General features: G+C 39.1%; 1 protein-coding gene across 6 annotated transcripts in view; it reads right to left on the bottom strand.

Moving 5' to 3' along the window:
* Nucleotides 1–16172, bottom strand: part of VPS13B (vacuolar protein sorting 13 homolog B) — a 391004-nt gene extending 374832 nt beyond the window's left edge. For all 6 annotated transcript variants that reach the window (XM_015856029.2, XM_015856025.2, XM_015856028.2 and 3 more), the window contains exons 1-3: nt 16045–16172; nt 15253–15431; nt 9457–9600 (exon numbers count right to left, since the gene is read on the bottom strand). In XM_015856029.2, coding sequence (XP_015711515.1) covers nt 9457–9600; nt 15253–15399 — 291 coding nt within the window. In that variant the 5' untranslated portion in view covers nt 15400–15431; nt 16045–16172. The remainder of the gene's footprint in view (nt 1–9456; nt 9601–15252; nt 15432–16044) is intronic.
* Between the last annotated feature and the right edge of the window lie 218 nt (nt 16173–16390).

Genomic DNA, 16390 nt, shown 5'->3' with positions numbered 1-16390 from the left:
ACACTTCCAAGCAAACAGCCAGAAAGGGAGAATGGTTCTCCAGAATGGAAAATCGGGCATATACTCTACAATCCACACACAACAGAGAAGTAGATTAGATATAGCTCAATACTGAGTAGTCCCAAATAACTGTATTTTAACAGGCAGGGAAATAGAGCTCTGTCTTCTTCCAAAAATCAGCGTCTTGTTTCATTTTGTTCAAGAAAAAATAAAATAATTTTAACAATAACCAAAGAGGAATTTCACAACAAAGTAAGCATTATTTTGCCCAATGCCAGAAGGAAAATACAGAAGAAAAGTGCCCAAGGAGCTGTATATAGTATGGACTTCTTTTTTAAGTTAACGTGTATTATACGTTCACCGGTAGAAGGCAATCTCAACTTTTCCAACAGCCACATGCACAGTACACTTCTATTGTTTAAGTACTTCTGTCCTCAATAAAGCAATCAGTATATGATAACAAACTACATTTTTATAAGCCACATTTATGAGTAGAATTCTCTTAGATATGTAATAAAGGAAGAAAAGATAAGAGTACCATGACCTTTAAATAGATGTCATGAGGCAGGAAACTTCACTGCAGAAGATCTAACACTACCAAAAACTGGAGTATTTCAGGTGAAAATAATTGTTGTACTCTTAAGTAGATAAAAGAGAGAGAGAGAGAGAGATGTCTGTTGTTAACACCACGCAACCCAATTTCTTTCAACTTTTATATAGATACAACCATAGTTCATTTTTGAACAAGTTAAGCAAAGTAAAACATCCTTAACAGAGCAGGAAATGAAGTTTTATTCACTGCACAAAATAAATCAACGAAATTGTAATGTCTGTTGATGACAATGAAACCACCAGCACATGCACTTGGGACTCTGATCTATTCTGTCCACCAGATGCTCCCTTCTTATGGCAGGCTGGTTAAAGGAATTATAGAGTTCATTGCGGCTTAAACAGATTTTTCTCATGCTGTTAAGTATTTTTTCTGAAGTTTTACTGCAAAATCTTAATGTTCATTATGATTGTAAGCAAATATCAAGAATGAACAACCTATAGCCCACAGGCCACATGCAGCGTGGCAGGACAATTCAGCTTGCCTGTTCCTTTTGGCCTCCTCTGCTATAAACCTCAGCTGTGCACCAGATGACTGCAGTGCAGCCTGCTCCCCAGGACCAATTTATCTCACAGGCTTGTAGCCTCTCTCCCATAGTATAATGAGCCCATATTTAAATGAATGCTGGGAAAAGCATCCTGATGAGCTTCCAGGAAAGACGGCCACTTCCCACTGCCAGAACAATGCACTTACCCCACAACCCTGCCACTATCCGCATCTGAGGAGCACATGGAAGAGAGGATAGCCAGGAACAGGCCGAATGAACCATTTGGGATCAGCAGCACACTCTTGCCTACCCCTCCTTCACAGGTCTCCACCAGATCCTGCTTGGGAAGAAACTCTGGGGCAAAAAGCTACACAGGAAGGCAGAGGTTTCCAGAAAGCAACAGTCCCACAGTGCAGTCTGGGTGACATTCACATGCACCAAGTGCCCCAGAGGCCATAAAACATGACATTCTTCTGCCAGAAGGAATGATTTTTAAAAAATAAGGAAAAAAAAAAAACAGCACCTGACCATCCAAAGCACCTGACAACTGCATCTTCCCCCGGTGAACCACAGAGCAGCACTGATTGCACTGCACTGATCACAAGACTGCTCTGCCCACAGAACTGAGTAGAAAATTACAGAGCTTCTTTGAAAAGTAATTCATAATTATCCCCACAATTTTAAAATATCAACACTAACAAGCTTTGGGCCTAATGCTAAGTAATTACATATGACCACTACTGCAGCAGCTGTTAGCATATTTCAGGGAATCCTACTCTAACCTAAAGCACTGAGTAACGCTGACAGGCTAACAATAAATAAATAAATAACACACGCCAGGAGCCTGGCTATGTAACAAAACCAAAAAAACAAAATGAATGTTCAGCTTTAATTGAAAATATTTGCAAACCAAACAGCTCCAATCAATAATTTTTTTCCAAAACAATGATTCATGCATCTGCAATAAAAAAATGGTAATTTTGTGTTACTCAGCCTCCAATAAGAGACAATGTATTAGCAAGTATACTAATGAAGGACAGCAATTTCAAGTACTACAAGGGCTCTCCAGACCTCTAGACAGACAGCCTGTTAGATATCAATTAGTCATCAGCAGATCAGTGCCTGAGCAAAGGAGCGTTCAAGTTTGTTCTCGGATCTCCTGAGGGAAAATGTATTTGTTTAACAGATGCATTCAAATTAAGATGACTGTGATAACTTAGTTATCGCTGGCTGTGTAATACACCTTCCCTGAGGTTCTGCAGAATGTAGAAAGTGGGATTTTCATATACAAGAAAAGGTGCACAACTACAATGGAACATTTCCATGCTCTACTGGCAAAAACAGCTGTTCACTGGTACCAAGTTCATCACTGACCATAAGTGCTCAAAATAAAACACAATGTGTCATTTGTGCATCAAAATTATTTGGCAAAAACCACCGCCTAAGTGCAGGTATTCTAAAGTAATTCACAAGTCATAAATGAATAAAGTGAACTTTTTCTGCTTAAGTTCAATAACTGTATTTAATAGAATATAATTGAGTTGCACCCTTCCTGAGAAAACACCACTCTTTCCAAAGGGAACAAGCTGTAATTTCAGTGTACGCTGTACTTCACAGAATTAAGAGCATTTTTTGTCTTTCAGAATTTTAAGAAGCCTTTACACCAAAGGTGGGTAACTTACAGGTTTTTTCCACTACAAAATCTGTAATCATGCCTATTCTGAAATAGGTTTGCTATAATGAGGAGCTAAAATACATTCCAACAAATTTAACAACGCTTTAATCTATCAACCAATGAGGAAAGACTACTTCCTCTCTAAGGAAATATTTTTAAACACATTACCTCACCTCATTCCCTGTTAAACCATACACCAATCCAAACTCTTCACTCAACTACATGGAACAAAGCTGGATTGTAGGGTTCTAATTTTGATGTCAGCTGGATGGGGACAAATCTGGAAATACTGCAAAGTAAATCACCTGAAGTATTCCAGATCTATGCCAGGGAAAGTGGAGTCCAGCCCTGGTCTTCCAGGAATTATGCCAAACATGATAAATAAATTCCTTCACCCTCTACCTTGCGACACAGACACTGACTATTGGCATTACATTCCCTTGCTGTTGTAGGTCACTGAAAAAAGCTAACTAAGATAAGTAAAGGCAGGAGGATTACTCGATCTCTCTATTTTGTATTTCTATATCTACACAGCAGAACAGTTTCTCAATACTTTACAAACACATATTAGTATTAGCATTTGCCTTAGTAAACCTATTTTCTGGAATACAAATCAGTGAGGCTCTGGTACCAAAGTTTCAACTCTGTTACTTACTTATTCTTGCAGAATTAATATAAATATTTAGAAAAACTTTCAGGAGCCAAGCATATCAGATCAATACTCTGTTCTTTTTCTAACACTTGGAATAACGAAAGTCTGCTCTGAAATGCGATTCCACAGTAATGGCACAATTGCTCATCTTCTTGTGCAAATGGAGTCCACGTCAATATTCAATAACTTACACTGTGACGTCAATAATTACCAGTCCCCCAAATTAACCACAGCAATGAAGAAACCAGATAGCTTCTGCTAGCTCATAAATTGCCATCAACAGTAGGCTTATCCTGCAACAACCTTGTTCTGAAAGCAGTTGGGGATAAGTTTGAAAGCTGAGCTAAGTAACGATGAATGCAACTTGGCCTCCAACTTGCAATTCAGCTGCATCAGTCACATATCAGCCAGCTTCCATTCTCAGAGCTCTCAGAACAGGGCAGAACACAGACCATGACAGGGAGCAATTGCAGTGTCTGCTGGCTAACATATGCCAACTGGAGCAGCTACCTGCCTGGGTCAATCCTAGAAAGCAGTTTCTCAAATAGATGATAATTCTCATTATCACCTTCGCTTTCTCAGTATATAGTCTCCCATTACATGAAAATACAGACACAGCTTCTATACCCTGGTTCTAAGTGTAGGCAGTCAGAATACTTACATGTTTCCAAAATCATTACCTGTTAAAGCAAAAAATCTCCCTATCAGTTTTAATGTACTATACTTGCACTTCCATGTCAGGCAGAATCACAGGGACTTATTAAGCTCAGAAACATGTTATTTGATTCCAAACAATCACAAGCAAATCTTAAGTTGTGCAACTACTCATTTTCTTAAGTGTGGGTATGTATATACATAGACACTTCCCTTTGTGCTTATAATTTTCTGTCCCTGGCATATTTAACACAACTAATATCACCTGAAATATATCAGCATATGCTAATCACTATTGTTACTGGGCGGAATTAATAGTTCCCATCTGACAATGGTTTTTATTTTCACTTTTAGAAACAGACAGCATTAACCTGTGAATTTATTGGAAGTAATTTTCCTGAGCTCCCACTTGTTCTACCACAACACGAAGATCCATAGACTTCTAATAAGCGAGATACAATAATCACCCTTGCATCAGCTCTGATGAACAGCCTACTGCAATACCCATGACCATACTAAGATTCTGGCTTACTACATGCAGTTTCTTCAATTCCCTGGCAGCACAGCTATTTCAAAGGAAAAAAATAAAACAGTCAGATGAGAGACTGTCTTTAATATACACACACATATATACACAACGGCACACAAAAAAACCTCACTCATACAAATGCAGTGCAACAGAGTAGTACATGGAACTACAGATGAGAAAAGCAAAGCAAGGTTACACGCAGAAAAGGTAAGAAAAAAAATATACAAGGGCTGCTCTGCAAATAATTCTTCCAATTTTATTATGTTGGCCCATGACATCAGAGGAGTATGTTGATGATGCACAGGCTCTTGTTAATCACTGGTGAAGATGCAGAGCTAATGGTAGAGACTGCTGAAAAACAGCATTTTGTAGCTGAGAACTGCACTATCAAACAGTATTATTGTGTTCTTTATACCTGCTACAGTTCCCATGGAAATAAGAGGCCTTGCTTTTAGAGCAACCTACATAATACTGTTATTAACACCAGCATTTGACATAGGCTTATAAATTTTCATATTTGTGACCAATGAGAGATGCGTGTACTTGGCATCAAATGCTTTTACTGGCTATTCCTGCATACTATTTTATTTTACATAAAACATGACATGCTACTGCCAAAGTTAGTCAAATGCTATGTCCAATTTTAGAGAATGGTTCGGAAGCAAAAATAAAAGCCAGAAGTAGAGACAGAAATGGGGAGAAAAAATACAGTTTCTTGTGACTTAACTGCAATCAACACAGTACCATAAAAGCACAGGTTCCCACAACTGAAAGATGGTTAAACGCTTCTGCCAAGACATATGCCCAGTTTGGCTTGCAGCTTCTACAACAAAACCTCCAAAGACACTCTTGTTCCAAGAAAAGTTTTACAGGTTATCTTTTATTTTCATACTTGCCTATGTGCAAGAAGTTCCTGATGTTTCAATTGCCAGCAAATGAAAGAATTATTTTCCATCAACGCTGATACTGAACATGTATGAATATCACATGAACATACTTAATCATCTGCTGATCTAACTTAAAATTTTGAGATTGTGAATTGCCAGCACGCTGTTTCCTTATCCAATCATTTCAGTTTCAAAAAATGGATCTTGCAGTATCAATTAGCTCAGAATTTCATACCTGTTATTAACCTTGAGATTATGCCTCAGATAACACTACATGACAGTTTGCTTCCTGTGGGGCAGTTCTCCATATACTCTTCATCTTATACTTGGTATACAACATAAAAAGTCACTATCAGTCTTGCTCATCTAAAAATGTCAGTTATTAAGAAAGATTTCCTCTCCATGAGACTGGTGAGGCATTGGAACGGGCTGCCCAGGGAGGTGGCCAAGTCACTGTCCCTGAAGGTGTTCAAGGAAAGAGTAGATATGGCACTGAGGGTATGGCTGAGTGGGCATGGCAGCAATGGGTTGATCATTGGACTAGATGATCTTAGTGGTCTTTTCCAACCTTAATTACCCTATGAAGAAGTCATCACTATGAAAACAATCAAGTCCTAAATGAAAATATTTCAGAAACAGAGAGCTTCAGCAGAAAGGTAAACTACTAAAGACTGTGAGTTAGTCTTCCAATTTCAGGTCTTAACATACTTTTGCCATCCCTGAACTGCACATGCATATGCTCTAACAGAAAAAGTACACCATCCATACAGCCACATTCAACTGTTACTACGACTGAGAAGAGAAAGGGAAAAAAATAAATAACAAACCACAAAGGACATGAAAAAAGCTACACCACCTAGGCAAACATATTATATAACTGTACCCTCGTCACCAAATACAAGCCTTCTGTCTTCACTTTCAGAGTCTTTCTTAACCTTTCTGCACACCATATCTACCATCTTGATCATTTCCTAGTCAAGATTAATTTCTGCTTTCAGCATTCTTTGATGACAGTCTCTACTGATTTCCAGATAAATCTGAAAATCATGCCTGCTATTCTGACAAGCACACTTACGAACTGGTCTCCACTGTTTACAAAGTTACAATATTCCTTCAAAACCTTCTTTGTAATACCTCAAAAAAAGGAATAGTGGTTCCTTTTTTTGGATCCTTGCTGATCCAAAACATTCCTGGTTTTTTTTGTGCTTCTGGAACCGTTTGTATTTAACAGTCCTCCCTGACTGAGAAATTTGTTACAGAATCATAGAAGATCCTGAGTTGGAAGGCATTGCAAGGATTACTGAATTCAACACTAGACCTTGTTACAGAGACAGCTTTCATCAAGCACTCTAGTTTCTCCTGCTGTGTCCTAACTAAAGACAAGGACCCAAACCTGAAGCACTAATACAGACAATGCATTTCTCCTTGACTCTCTCCACTTGCGTCATTTCCAAGACTAAAAAGCACAGTATACAAGGTTGAACAGCTAGATTAGTACTGTAGTTAGCTATGATGCCAGTAAGGTGAAGGATACAGATGCAGACTTGTCCTTCCTAATTAGCACAGAACTTAAGGCCTCCTGTTTGAGCGAGGAGATATCGTGACAGGAGAGAAGGAAGAAGAGTGAGCAGATAATTTCATATAGCTTCTAAATAAGGAGAAAAAAAGAAAAAATAACACAATTGGATAGGAAAGAAAAAATGTTATTAAGGTCCAGCAAGACAAAAAAGGTGACTGAAGCTCTGCGGTGGGAATCTGTCTCTGAACAATGGGATTTCAGGCCTGTGTAATACTGGAAACTCAGCTATTCCATGAAAGTACACTTAATGTTCATGAAGAACAATACCAGAGTAATTTACCATAACTGAACAAATAAAAGTCCAAAAGCAAGTTCAAAAACACGTGTAAGTGCATAAGAACACATTTCCACCATACTTATAAACATCTCATAGATTTGATAACACAAGGGGTCACACTTCAACCTCAGCACTGCAGAAGTCTACATTCAAAAGCAATAAAACAAGCACAATTGCACTAAGGAGACAGATATCAAAATAAAATGCAAAAGGCTACACCCTAAATTACTGTGGTAACAGCACTAACCTAATTTATAACCAAGACTACATACATAGCATGTCCTACAGACCACCACCTTAATCACTGCAAAGTTCTGTTCCTGATGCACCCAAGTTTTATTTTCTTACAAAGGAGACATTCTTATTCAGCACTTCCAACAATTACAGAAGTGGTAGTATTAACTGCAAAGAAGGAAAGAGGAAAAGCAAGGAAAAGAGAAGAAAACTAATTACCATCATCAATGCACAAACCTCCCAATGTGCTAAAAACACCACTAGTTCCACACTGTGGTTTTTGTTAAGTTCTCTCAGTGATATACAGGTACAAAGTATTTCTGCTTAGAATATTAGCATATTATATTAGCATAAAACCAGAAGATGAGCCATTACTGCCTACTTCAAACTCTCCTCTCAATCAAGGAGATAATGCAATTAGTTAACAGCAAAAAAAAAAATAACTAGTAACACAGCAGCACTACAGCAGGGGCATACAGAAGCATTTCCAAGGAACAAGCAGTCCTCAAAAAAACTACACAGAGGGAGAGCTTTCTTTGTTCATAACAACTTGTCGGGTCCACTGCCAAGTAATTTCAAATGATACCGTGTACTTCAAATCTCCACACATAGCCAAAATAAACATGTTTTGAAGTAGGCTCTTTCCAAGGAAGAAAGACATCACTCAGTAGGGAGGTCAGGGAAGGTATTTTTTGCTCAGGTGAAATCATATATAGGCTACGCACTACAAGTTAGAACAAGAATTTAGTTTAGAAAATTACGATTCAAAAATGTTTAATAAAATCCAAACTGTCGACTTTTTAAACCAGATCCTCAGAAAACAGCGTGTTATCATTTACACTTATTAGTCAAAGATAATTCTTTCATGGCACTGATTCATATGTTACTCTCTTGACCGTACATAGTACTGAATAAGTTGTCCAAATGTCAGCTGTAATGTTCAGAAATCCCGTACTGCTCCTGAATCTTAAACATCTGTAACAAATACTTGTTTTGAGAGTGCTTTACACTCATGACATTTGACCTTTTGCTTTATGCACCACAAAACTTAAGTTTCAAATACCATGCAAGCAGGAAATCTGATCATTCCAGCAGTAGCTATCTACATGGTCCAATATTAAATATTAGTTCTGGGTTGCACAAAGTCATGGGGTACAAATCTTCTTCTGCAGCTTCTGTAATTAGTTGTGATTCACTGCTTCTAAAATACATTTCTCAAAGAGCATCTGGCCTCACAATCTTACCTCCAGATTGGAAAAGTACTTAGTATTTAGCCATTGGTGTGTGCACATATGTGTACATGGACATGCACACATGCAACATACATTAAGTATAACCACAGAATAAGAGCATTTACTTTCTAGCTGGTATACCTAGGCCCAGATATTTCTATTCCAGCAACAAAAGCCTTTTTAGCCCTGGAACTGTAGAAGAAATTTACAAGAAGTATAAAACATAATTGAAAGCATACTGTGATGTTATTGCTGGCTGATAACTAATTAATAGCATGAAATATTAACAGCTCATCGAGCTTCCTACCGAACACCTGAGAGCTTTGCACAAACTCTAAGTTTCTTTTACAGGATTTCTAATACCACTGAAGGACTCTATATTGAAATTAAAATGAAAAGAAGGATTGAAAAGAAAGAAAGACAAAGCTTTCCTGGAGTTAAAGCATGAAACTGCTTAAGACAAGTTTAACATTAACAAGCCAGAGTACATTCTGTTGACAAGATCAGAAATACAACAATGTTGAACCATTGTGTATCTGCTGTGCCTGATTCTTCAGACATCTTTAAATAAGGTTACCTATACATGCTATTATTCTCACCAGTCCCTCAATGTTAGGGAGACATCCGTTGTATTTCTTACCTGAGCTCCATCCTTCAGTTTCAAGATGCATTCCATTGTATTGATAGTGATGACAACTGGTTCTGATCCCAATTTTGTCCATGGCACATGAATCCGAAGCTCATGAATATGCCCACTTAAAAAAGTAAATGGTAGTTTCAGCTCCTAAGAACAAAAGAAACAGTGATGAATTAACTAACTGCTAAAATATGTCAAAACAGGACACTTGTAACTTAAAATAATAAGGTTTTAGCACAAAACATAGATCAAAGGTTCTTCACCTTCCTCAAATAATCAGTGTGCTACTGTGCTTAGCAACCAGCCCAATAATTGCTTGCACACGTCCATTACAATTGTTCTCTTAGAAAGACTCATCTGGATTACCACATCCTTGATAATAATAGGTTAAAAACCAACTCTTGCATGAAGGTACCACAAAATCTCTCACTATTACAGAGACAAATAAAAATGAAAAAGATGAAAGAAAATACTTAAAATGATGCATGACCTGCATTAGAAAAGGAATTTGGAATTAAGCATTAAACATCAAAAAATCCAGAGAAAGGCTATTTCTTCCAAAATATTTTAATACTTTGACTTCTAAGAGTTTGGATGTTTTGAAATACAAAAGGTATTTCAACTGCTAGTTTTATTAGGACTCTTATGCTTGCATTTTATAATACCCTTTTTAATAACACGTTTTTATTTATTCTTCTGAATTCCCAAATAATGACAGATGCACTCATTAGAGAAGCAGTTATTTATTCTCTTTTGATTCACAGCATTCAAGGTGTTTTCCTCCCCACACTAAATTACTCAGTAAATGAGAAGTTATAAAGCTCTTCACTGGTAAAATCCAGACTCCTCACCAAAGCTTAATGTAGACTTCACACAGCCTTAAGAATTGATGCTTAGCTCTACCAAGTCAGTCCTCAACCCCTAACAAGTGCCTGGTACTACCCAGCCCATGCAGCAAGCACATCCCTGCAGGACAGCCCTAGAGAGCTAGATGTCCCATACAACTTGTCAACAGACAGCACAAGGTGCAGAGGTTTAGATACACTTTGTATCTCAGGTACATATCACAGGGCAGCACACAAGGTACTTTCACATACTTCAGATCCAAAGTGCTGGAATTTCCATAGTAAGTTCAGGGGTTCTCTGAGAAGCCTAAGCTTAACACTCACCAGACAGAACAGCCACCTGCAGCTGGAGACCAGAAATCAGATTTAAAATAACAAAACTTTAGTGCAAAATGAACAGCATTTGATAATGCATTGGAATTTTCAGTCACCATTTGCAAATACTAACCACTCAACCATTTTAATGGTGAAGGGACTAACAGAGGAGTCTTCTGAGGGAACTGGAGCTGCTGTCTGGAGATGAGAAGAGACCTCATCACTCTGTACAATCTGAAACAACGGCATCAGTCTCTCTTCTGAGGTGAAAAGTGACAGGACATGAGTAAATATTCTCAAGTTGCACCATGACAGGTTTAGATTGGACATGAGACAGAAGGTCTTCATGGCCAGGGTAATCAAGCATTGGAAACGGCTGACCAGGGAGGTAGGTGGTGGAGTCCTTACCCCAGGGAGGCATTTAAGAGATGTGTGGATGTGGCACTGAGGGATGTGGTGTAGCAATGGGACTCCAGAGGTCAGGTGGACCATCAGACTTGGTCATCTTGAAGGTCTTTCCCAACCTGAATGATTCTATGAGCTAAGAGTAAACTAAGTATTTTCACTGCTGAGCACATCATTGGAGAAAACAGACACAGCAAACTGTAAAAATTGCTTTCTCTTTTTTTTTTTTTTTTTTTAAATAAACTACAGCTATCATCTTGTAGAGGTCTTCAGGTTCTGAAGAGAAGAAACCAGCCGTCTCTCATGTCAGAGACTCTCAGCTCCTTCCTCGACTGTGTTTGCTCCAAACCACATCTAATTTCAAGCCTTCATTCTCAGAGGACAGTCACAGACCTTCTCATGTAAACAGACTGAAATGTGTTGTTTTTACAAAGTGTTTTTCTTCACCTCATTCACAAACACTGAAAATTTTAGCTAAAAGACTCTCAAAAAAAAATCAGCCTCAGGCAAACAATCAACATCAAAATAAAACTATATTTTAATCCCAATAGTTTCATTTAGTCACCAAAAAGCAAGTCCAGGACAGTTCAGTTATGGATATCACTATATGGATAATACAGTTTCCTTGGGGCAATGCAGAGAAATCTTACTTCAGCAGACAACACAAAACAAACACATACCATATTTAGTAACTTGTTTATAATGCAGCGTAACAAAGATCATTTTTATTTGTCCTTTCCTGTGCCACATTTCCCCTCTCATTAAGTATGACATGAAATTCTGAACGTATTTTTGTATTATGACAAGTTAGGCCTTACATTTTAGGTTTTATATCTGCATTATATAAATTCTTAAAAAGTTATCATAGGGTTAAAAAAATAAATAAAAAAAAAACTCATGGAATTGGCACATGGAATGGCCTGGGTTGAAAAGGACCTTAAAAATCATCCAGTTCCAACCCTCCTACCATGGGCAGGGTCGCCAACCACAAACCAGGCTGCCCAGAGCAACATGCAGCCTGGCCTTGAATGCCTCCAGGGATGGGGCATCCACAACACCACAGAAGACAACAGACTAGATGATCTTAATCTCCCATGCCCTAAAATTCAAGACTCTCCCAAGCTTTGGGGTAACGAGAAAGAACAGTTATTCAACAATAGTATTAACTGAAAAACCTTTTCTTTAACATTCGGTGTTGTATGTAGCTCGCAAGAAACACAGCAGCACATAACACAAACATAACAAGGCTATATAAATGCTCTCATTTTCTTAAGTACATTATCTTTCTATAGTTATATTTCTCTTCACAGTTTCTGAATGCTTTAAGATTAGAAGTTTCAGTCATTATAACATTGTAAGGTTTCCTGGATTTTTCTACTGCACATGCATTTAAACAAATACATTGTTACTGCAACACAGTTTGCACTTTACGCATCATTACATGTTCAGCCTTAATCTTAAAAGAAGCACACACACACAGTTTGTATTTAAAAAGCTAACATAGTAAACCATGATGTTACAGAAATATATACAAATTGTAAGAAGAGCTCACTGTGTATCTTATCTGTTTGGCACCACAGCGTCAACAGAAACATCCCACACAAGTTAGCTATCAAGCTCACAGCTTGCTCTGCTATTCTGATACTGTAGGGAAATAATATTTAAAGTTTAATTATAAATTACTTTCTGTGATCTTTGGGATGACAGACAACCTTTTGCACCCCATTCTCATCTATTCTTTGGGATTCGGTTTCAGGCCTGTAAGAGAACACAATGCGACACTGCAACGCAAACATCAGCAGATATGCAAGAAGTGAGAGAAGAAAGCAACACATTTATTCCCAGAACCGCTTGTAAGGTGCAAGTCTAGCACTTCAGGTATTATACCCAAATCATCACCTAGAGTTCCACAGAAGTTGGAATCCTCTAAAAATGTTCAAGGTTGCCAAATAAACTAACATATATTGGTAACTTCTAGAGACTTTGACTTTTTAAAGGGAGTCTCCAGCCAGCTGCAGAGGTTATTATTTATATTCACAAACACTCAAAAAGAGTTTTATCAAGCAGGCACCAAGCAGCATCTCTATGGGGGAAGGGGGGAAGATATCCTAAATACAATCTCTACAGGACCAGGCAAGGTCTAGAGTGTAAGAGCCAAACTAAGATCTTCATTCTTCACATAAACACATAGCCAAATAATGCTAAAGAAAAAAGACTAGTAAAGGCAAGGGGTGCTTCCTATTTCTTCGCACAATAGCAAAGATACTAATAGATCACATACAATATTTACAGACCCTGCTGATACACAGGCAGGCAAAGGTGAGGCCAGGGATTACCTACAAGCAAGTACCTGAAAGGGAATGATATAGAAAAGGTGATGGCAGTATCCTAGCAGTGTCAGGTAATACATACAGTTTGATACTATCCCAAGTCACCATTTGTTATGAGGACAAGTCTCCCTGCAGGAGCAGCATAGCTCCTGGAGAAGAGAAGGCTGTAAGGTAACACACCTTGCAGCCTTTCAGTATCCAAAGGGAGCTTAAAAACAGGAAGGAAACCAACTTTTTACATAGTCTGAAAGTAAAAAGACAAAGGGGAACAGTTTTAAACTAAGAGGATATTTAGATTAGATGTTAGGAAGAAATACTTGATTCAAAGGGTGGTGAAGAGTTTACACAGGCTGCCCAGAGAAGCTGTGGATGTCCCATCCATGGAGGTATTCAAGACAATGTTGGATGAGGCCCTGGACAGCCTGACAGTGCATGGCAGCCGTGCCAATGGTATGGAGATGTTAACTGGATGGGCTTTAAGATTCCTCCAAACCTAAACCATTCCGTGATTCTATAGAACCAAGACAGTTTACCTGAAGCTTTCACAACCAAGACTGAAGATTTCAAGACATCTACACAAAGAAGACCTGATATAATGCTAGCAGCAGTGCTCAGAGCAGGTGGCTGGACTGAAACTTCCAGAACTTTCTTCTAGTCAGCTCTTGTATGATTCCACGATATTCACACTAAAAAAGGCTTTGAATACTCATTCACAGGTATAACACATCCTACCAATTGGAGTCCAGTGTTCACACTACCTGTATAGGCAAGCTGCAGGAAGGAACTAACTAAAAGGCAGTTACCACTGATACAATAGAGGCTACTGAATACTGGAAGGAAGATAAATCAGAATCTTTACAGAAAAACAGAATATTTCACAGAATCTCTTAAAAGACTTGATCCTATTCTGGGGATGGATCAAAGATACTTTCCATAAATACTTATTTCCTATTTCCACAGGTTCCCCAGTTAAGACCACACCATCTCCTGTCCACTCCAACGTCTTCATCTGATAAAAACAAGGAAAATTTTTCCTAATGCTCAGTTTAACTATCTCTAAGCACAGTTTATTCCATTCTTTCTTTTTCACCCATAGAAGCTGACCATAATTTTATCTAAAATGAGGCAAGGGCTAGGACTCAGTCCTTATCTTTTTTATTTCCCTTCCATTGGCCGTATTATCTAAACCATCTTTTTTCCTTTGCTGCAATATTCTCAGCTCCTTCTTCAGCTGAACACAGGGCCTTAAGTCAGACTTGTTACACCAAACAAAGCAGCTTTGTCTACCTGACACACTTACAACTGTCAACACAGATAAGCACAGAAGGAAGCAGTTTCTCAGCAAAGTCTTTTCCTGCTCATATTAACTACAGGCTCCAAATCCTATATCACCTGTTTTAACTAGTAAGCAGTTTCTTTTTAATGAAAAGTGCTGTGGAGTCTCAGATCTAATCCACACAAACTAGCTGAATAAACCCATCCCTCAATCACTCTTTAGCTTAAATGTAACTAGAACAATAAAAACCGGAGCTATAAAACAATACAGAGAACATAAATCTGTGTTTAGTTTGCGTAATTAGAAAAAGAAGCCCCACTTGGTGAAATTTTGAACTAGTTGCTATATGCAGTTAGTAAATATGACTGGAAAAGTAGTATAGCTAGATGTAAAACAGTCATCACTGAAAGAATGGATAAACACACAAAAAGCTTCTCTTCACACCCCCTAACTTGTAGTCTACACAAAGAATTACCACTCATCACTAAACAAATGGCATGGAATAATGTAAGAATAACTAAAAGCAGAAAAAAAGATTTGCATAGTAGTAAAGTAGCGAACAGTTACCTATGCAGACTCATGCAAACTATTAGGTCAAGATGTTTTAACTCAAAGACACAGAGCATACCTGTTCAAGCACATCCAACTTCAACTCAAGTTTACTGAGTACAACATCTCCTCCCCAGAGCGACAGCTGCAGATCCGAAGGCTTCAAGTTCTTGATGTAGCGATTCACATAACTCATCAAAATGGGAGTTACATAGGACTCCAGCATTCTGGGGGGATTTCTAAACTGCAGGGCAAGGACTAGGAACAAACACAAGACAGGATGTTATTTACAGACTTGTCAGCACAATCACCAATAAAGCGACAGAATCACAGAGTTGTCGGGGTTGGAAGGGACCTCTAGAGCTCATCGAGTCCAAAAACCTGCCAAAGCAGGCTCCCTACACCACGTCACACAGGTAATAGTCCTGCTATTAGGACACATGAACACAACACACTTCAAAGCCTAAGCAGAGACATGCTTAGTATGTACAGATGTGCATAAAGATGTAAAAGACACCAAGTTGATGGTCCAGCTGCCTAAATTTGTGAACCTGCATCCTCCACACATAGAGATGGGCAGTAAGTGATGCGTTCACTATGCAAAAGCAGAGCTCAAGTTGCCCAATATACTTTTAAGTAAGCGTTAAAAGAGTAACCACAACTCAATCTATACAACCACCCCCTGTGGTGGCTGACACATTCGTATTCAAGTGTCACCTGAGGAGCAGCTCGCCGAACTCACTCCCTCAGCTCCCAGCTACATTAACGCCGGGCACAGCTCAACACGCCTCCTCACCCCACCCCACCCCTCCCAACACCCCCGCGCTCCCCTCAACAGCTCGGTCCCCTCCTGTCCCCCTCAGCCCCTTACCGGCCGCTCAGAGCCCCGGGGAAGCTCCGTGCGCTCCCGGCCGGGACAAGAGATCCCGGCGCAGGCAGCAACCGCCCGCCGCACGGCCGCTTCCGGGTTCTCTATTGCGTGCTTCTCCTAAAGCGTCCGGCTGGAACCGCGAGTCTTTGATATGAGCGCTGCAGGTCCAGCCGGAAGGATTTCATGATGCAAAAAGACGGAAGTTGGGTTTGAAGAGGGATGGGGTGCAATGCTGGAGCCTGCTTTGCTCAGCAGGGTGGGCCCTTCCCAACGTGAGTGCCTGCGATACGTTGCCGTGTGACTGTGGGCCTCATCCTGCTCCAGCCCCGATGGACATGGCAGTGTT

Source organism: Coturnix japonica, chromosome 2 (assembly GCF_001577835.2).
Source record: "Coturnix japonica isolate 7356 chromosome 2, Coturnix japonica 2.1, whole genome shotgun sequence".
Classification (NCBI taxonomy): Eukaryota; Metazoa; Chordata; class Aves; order Galliformes; family Phasianidae; genus Coturnix; species Coturnix japonica.
Note: the sequence above shows the minus strand (reverse complement) of the source record. Positions and strands in the feature narration are given on the sequence as shown.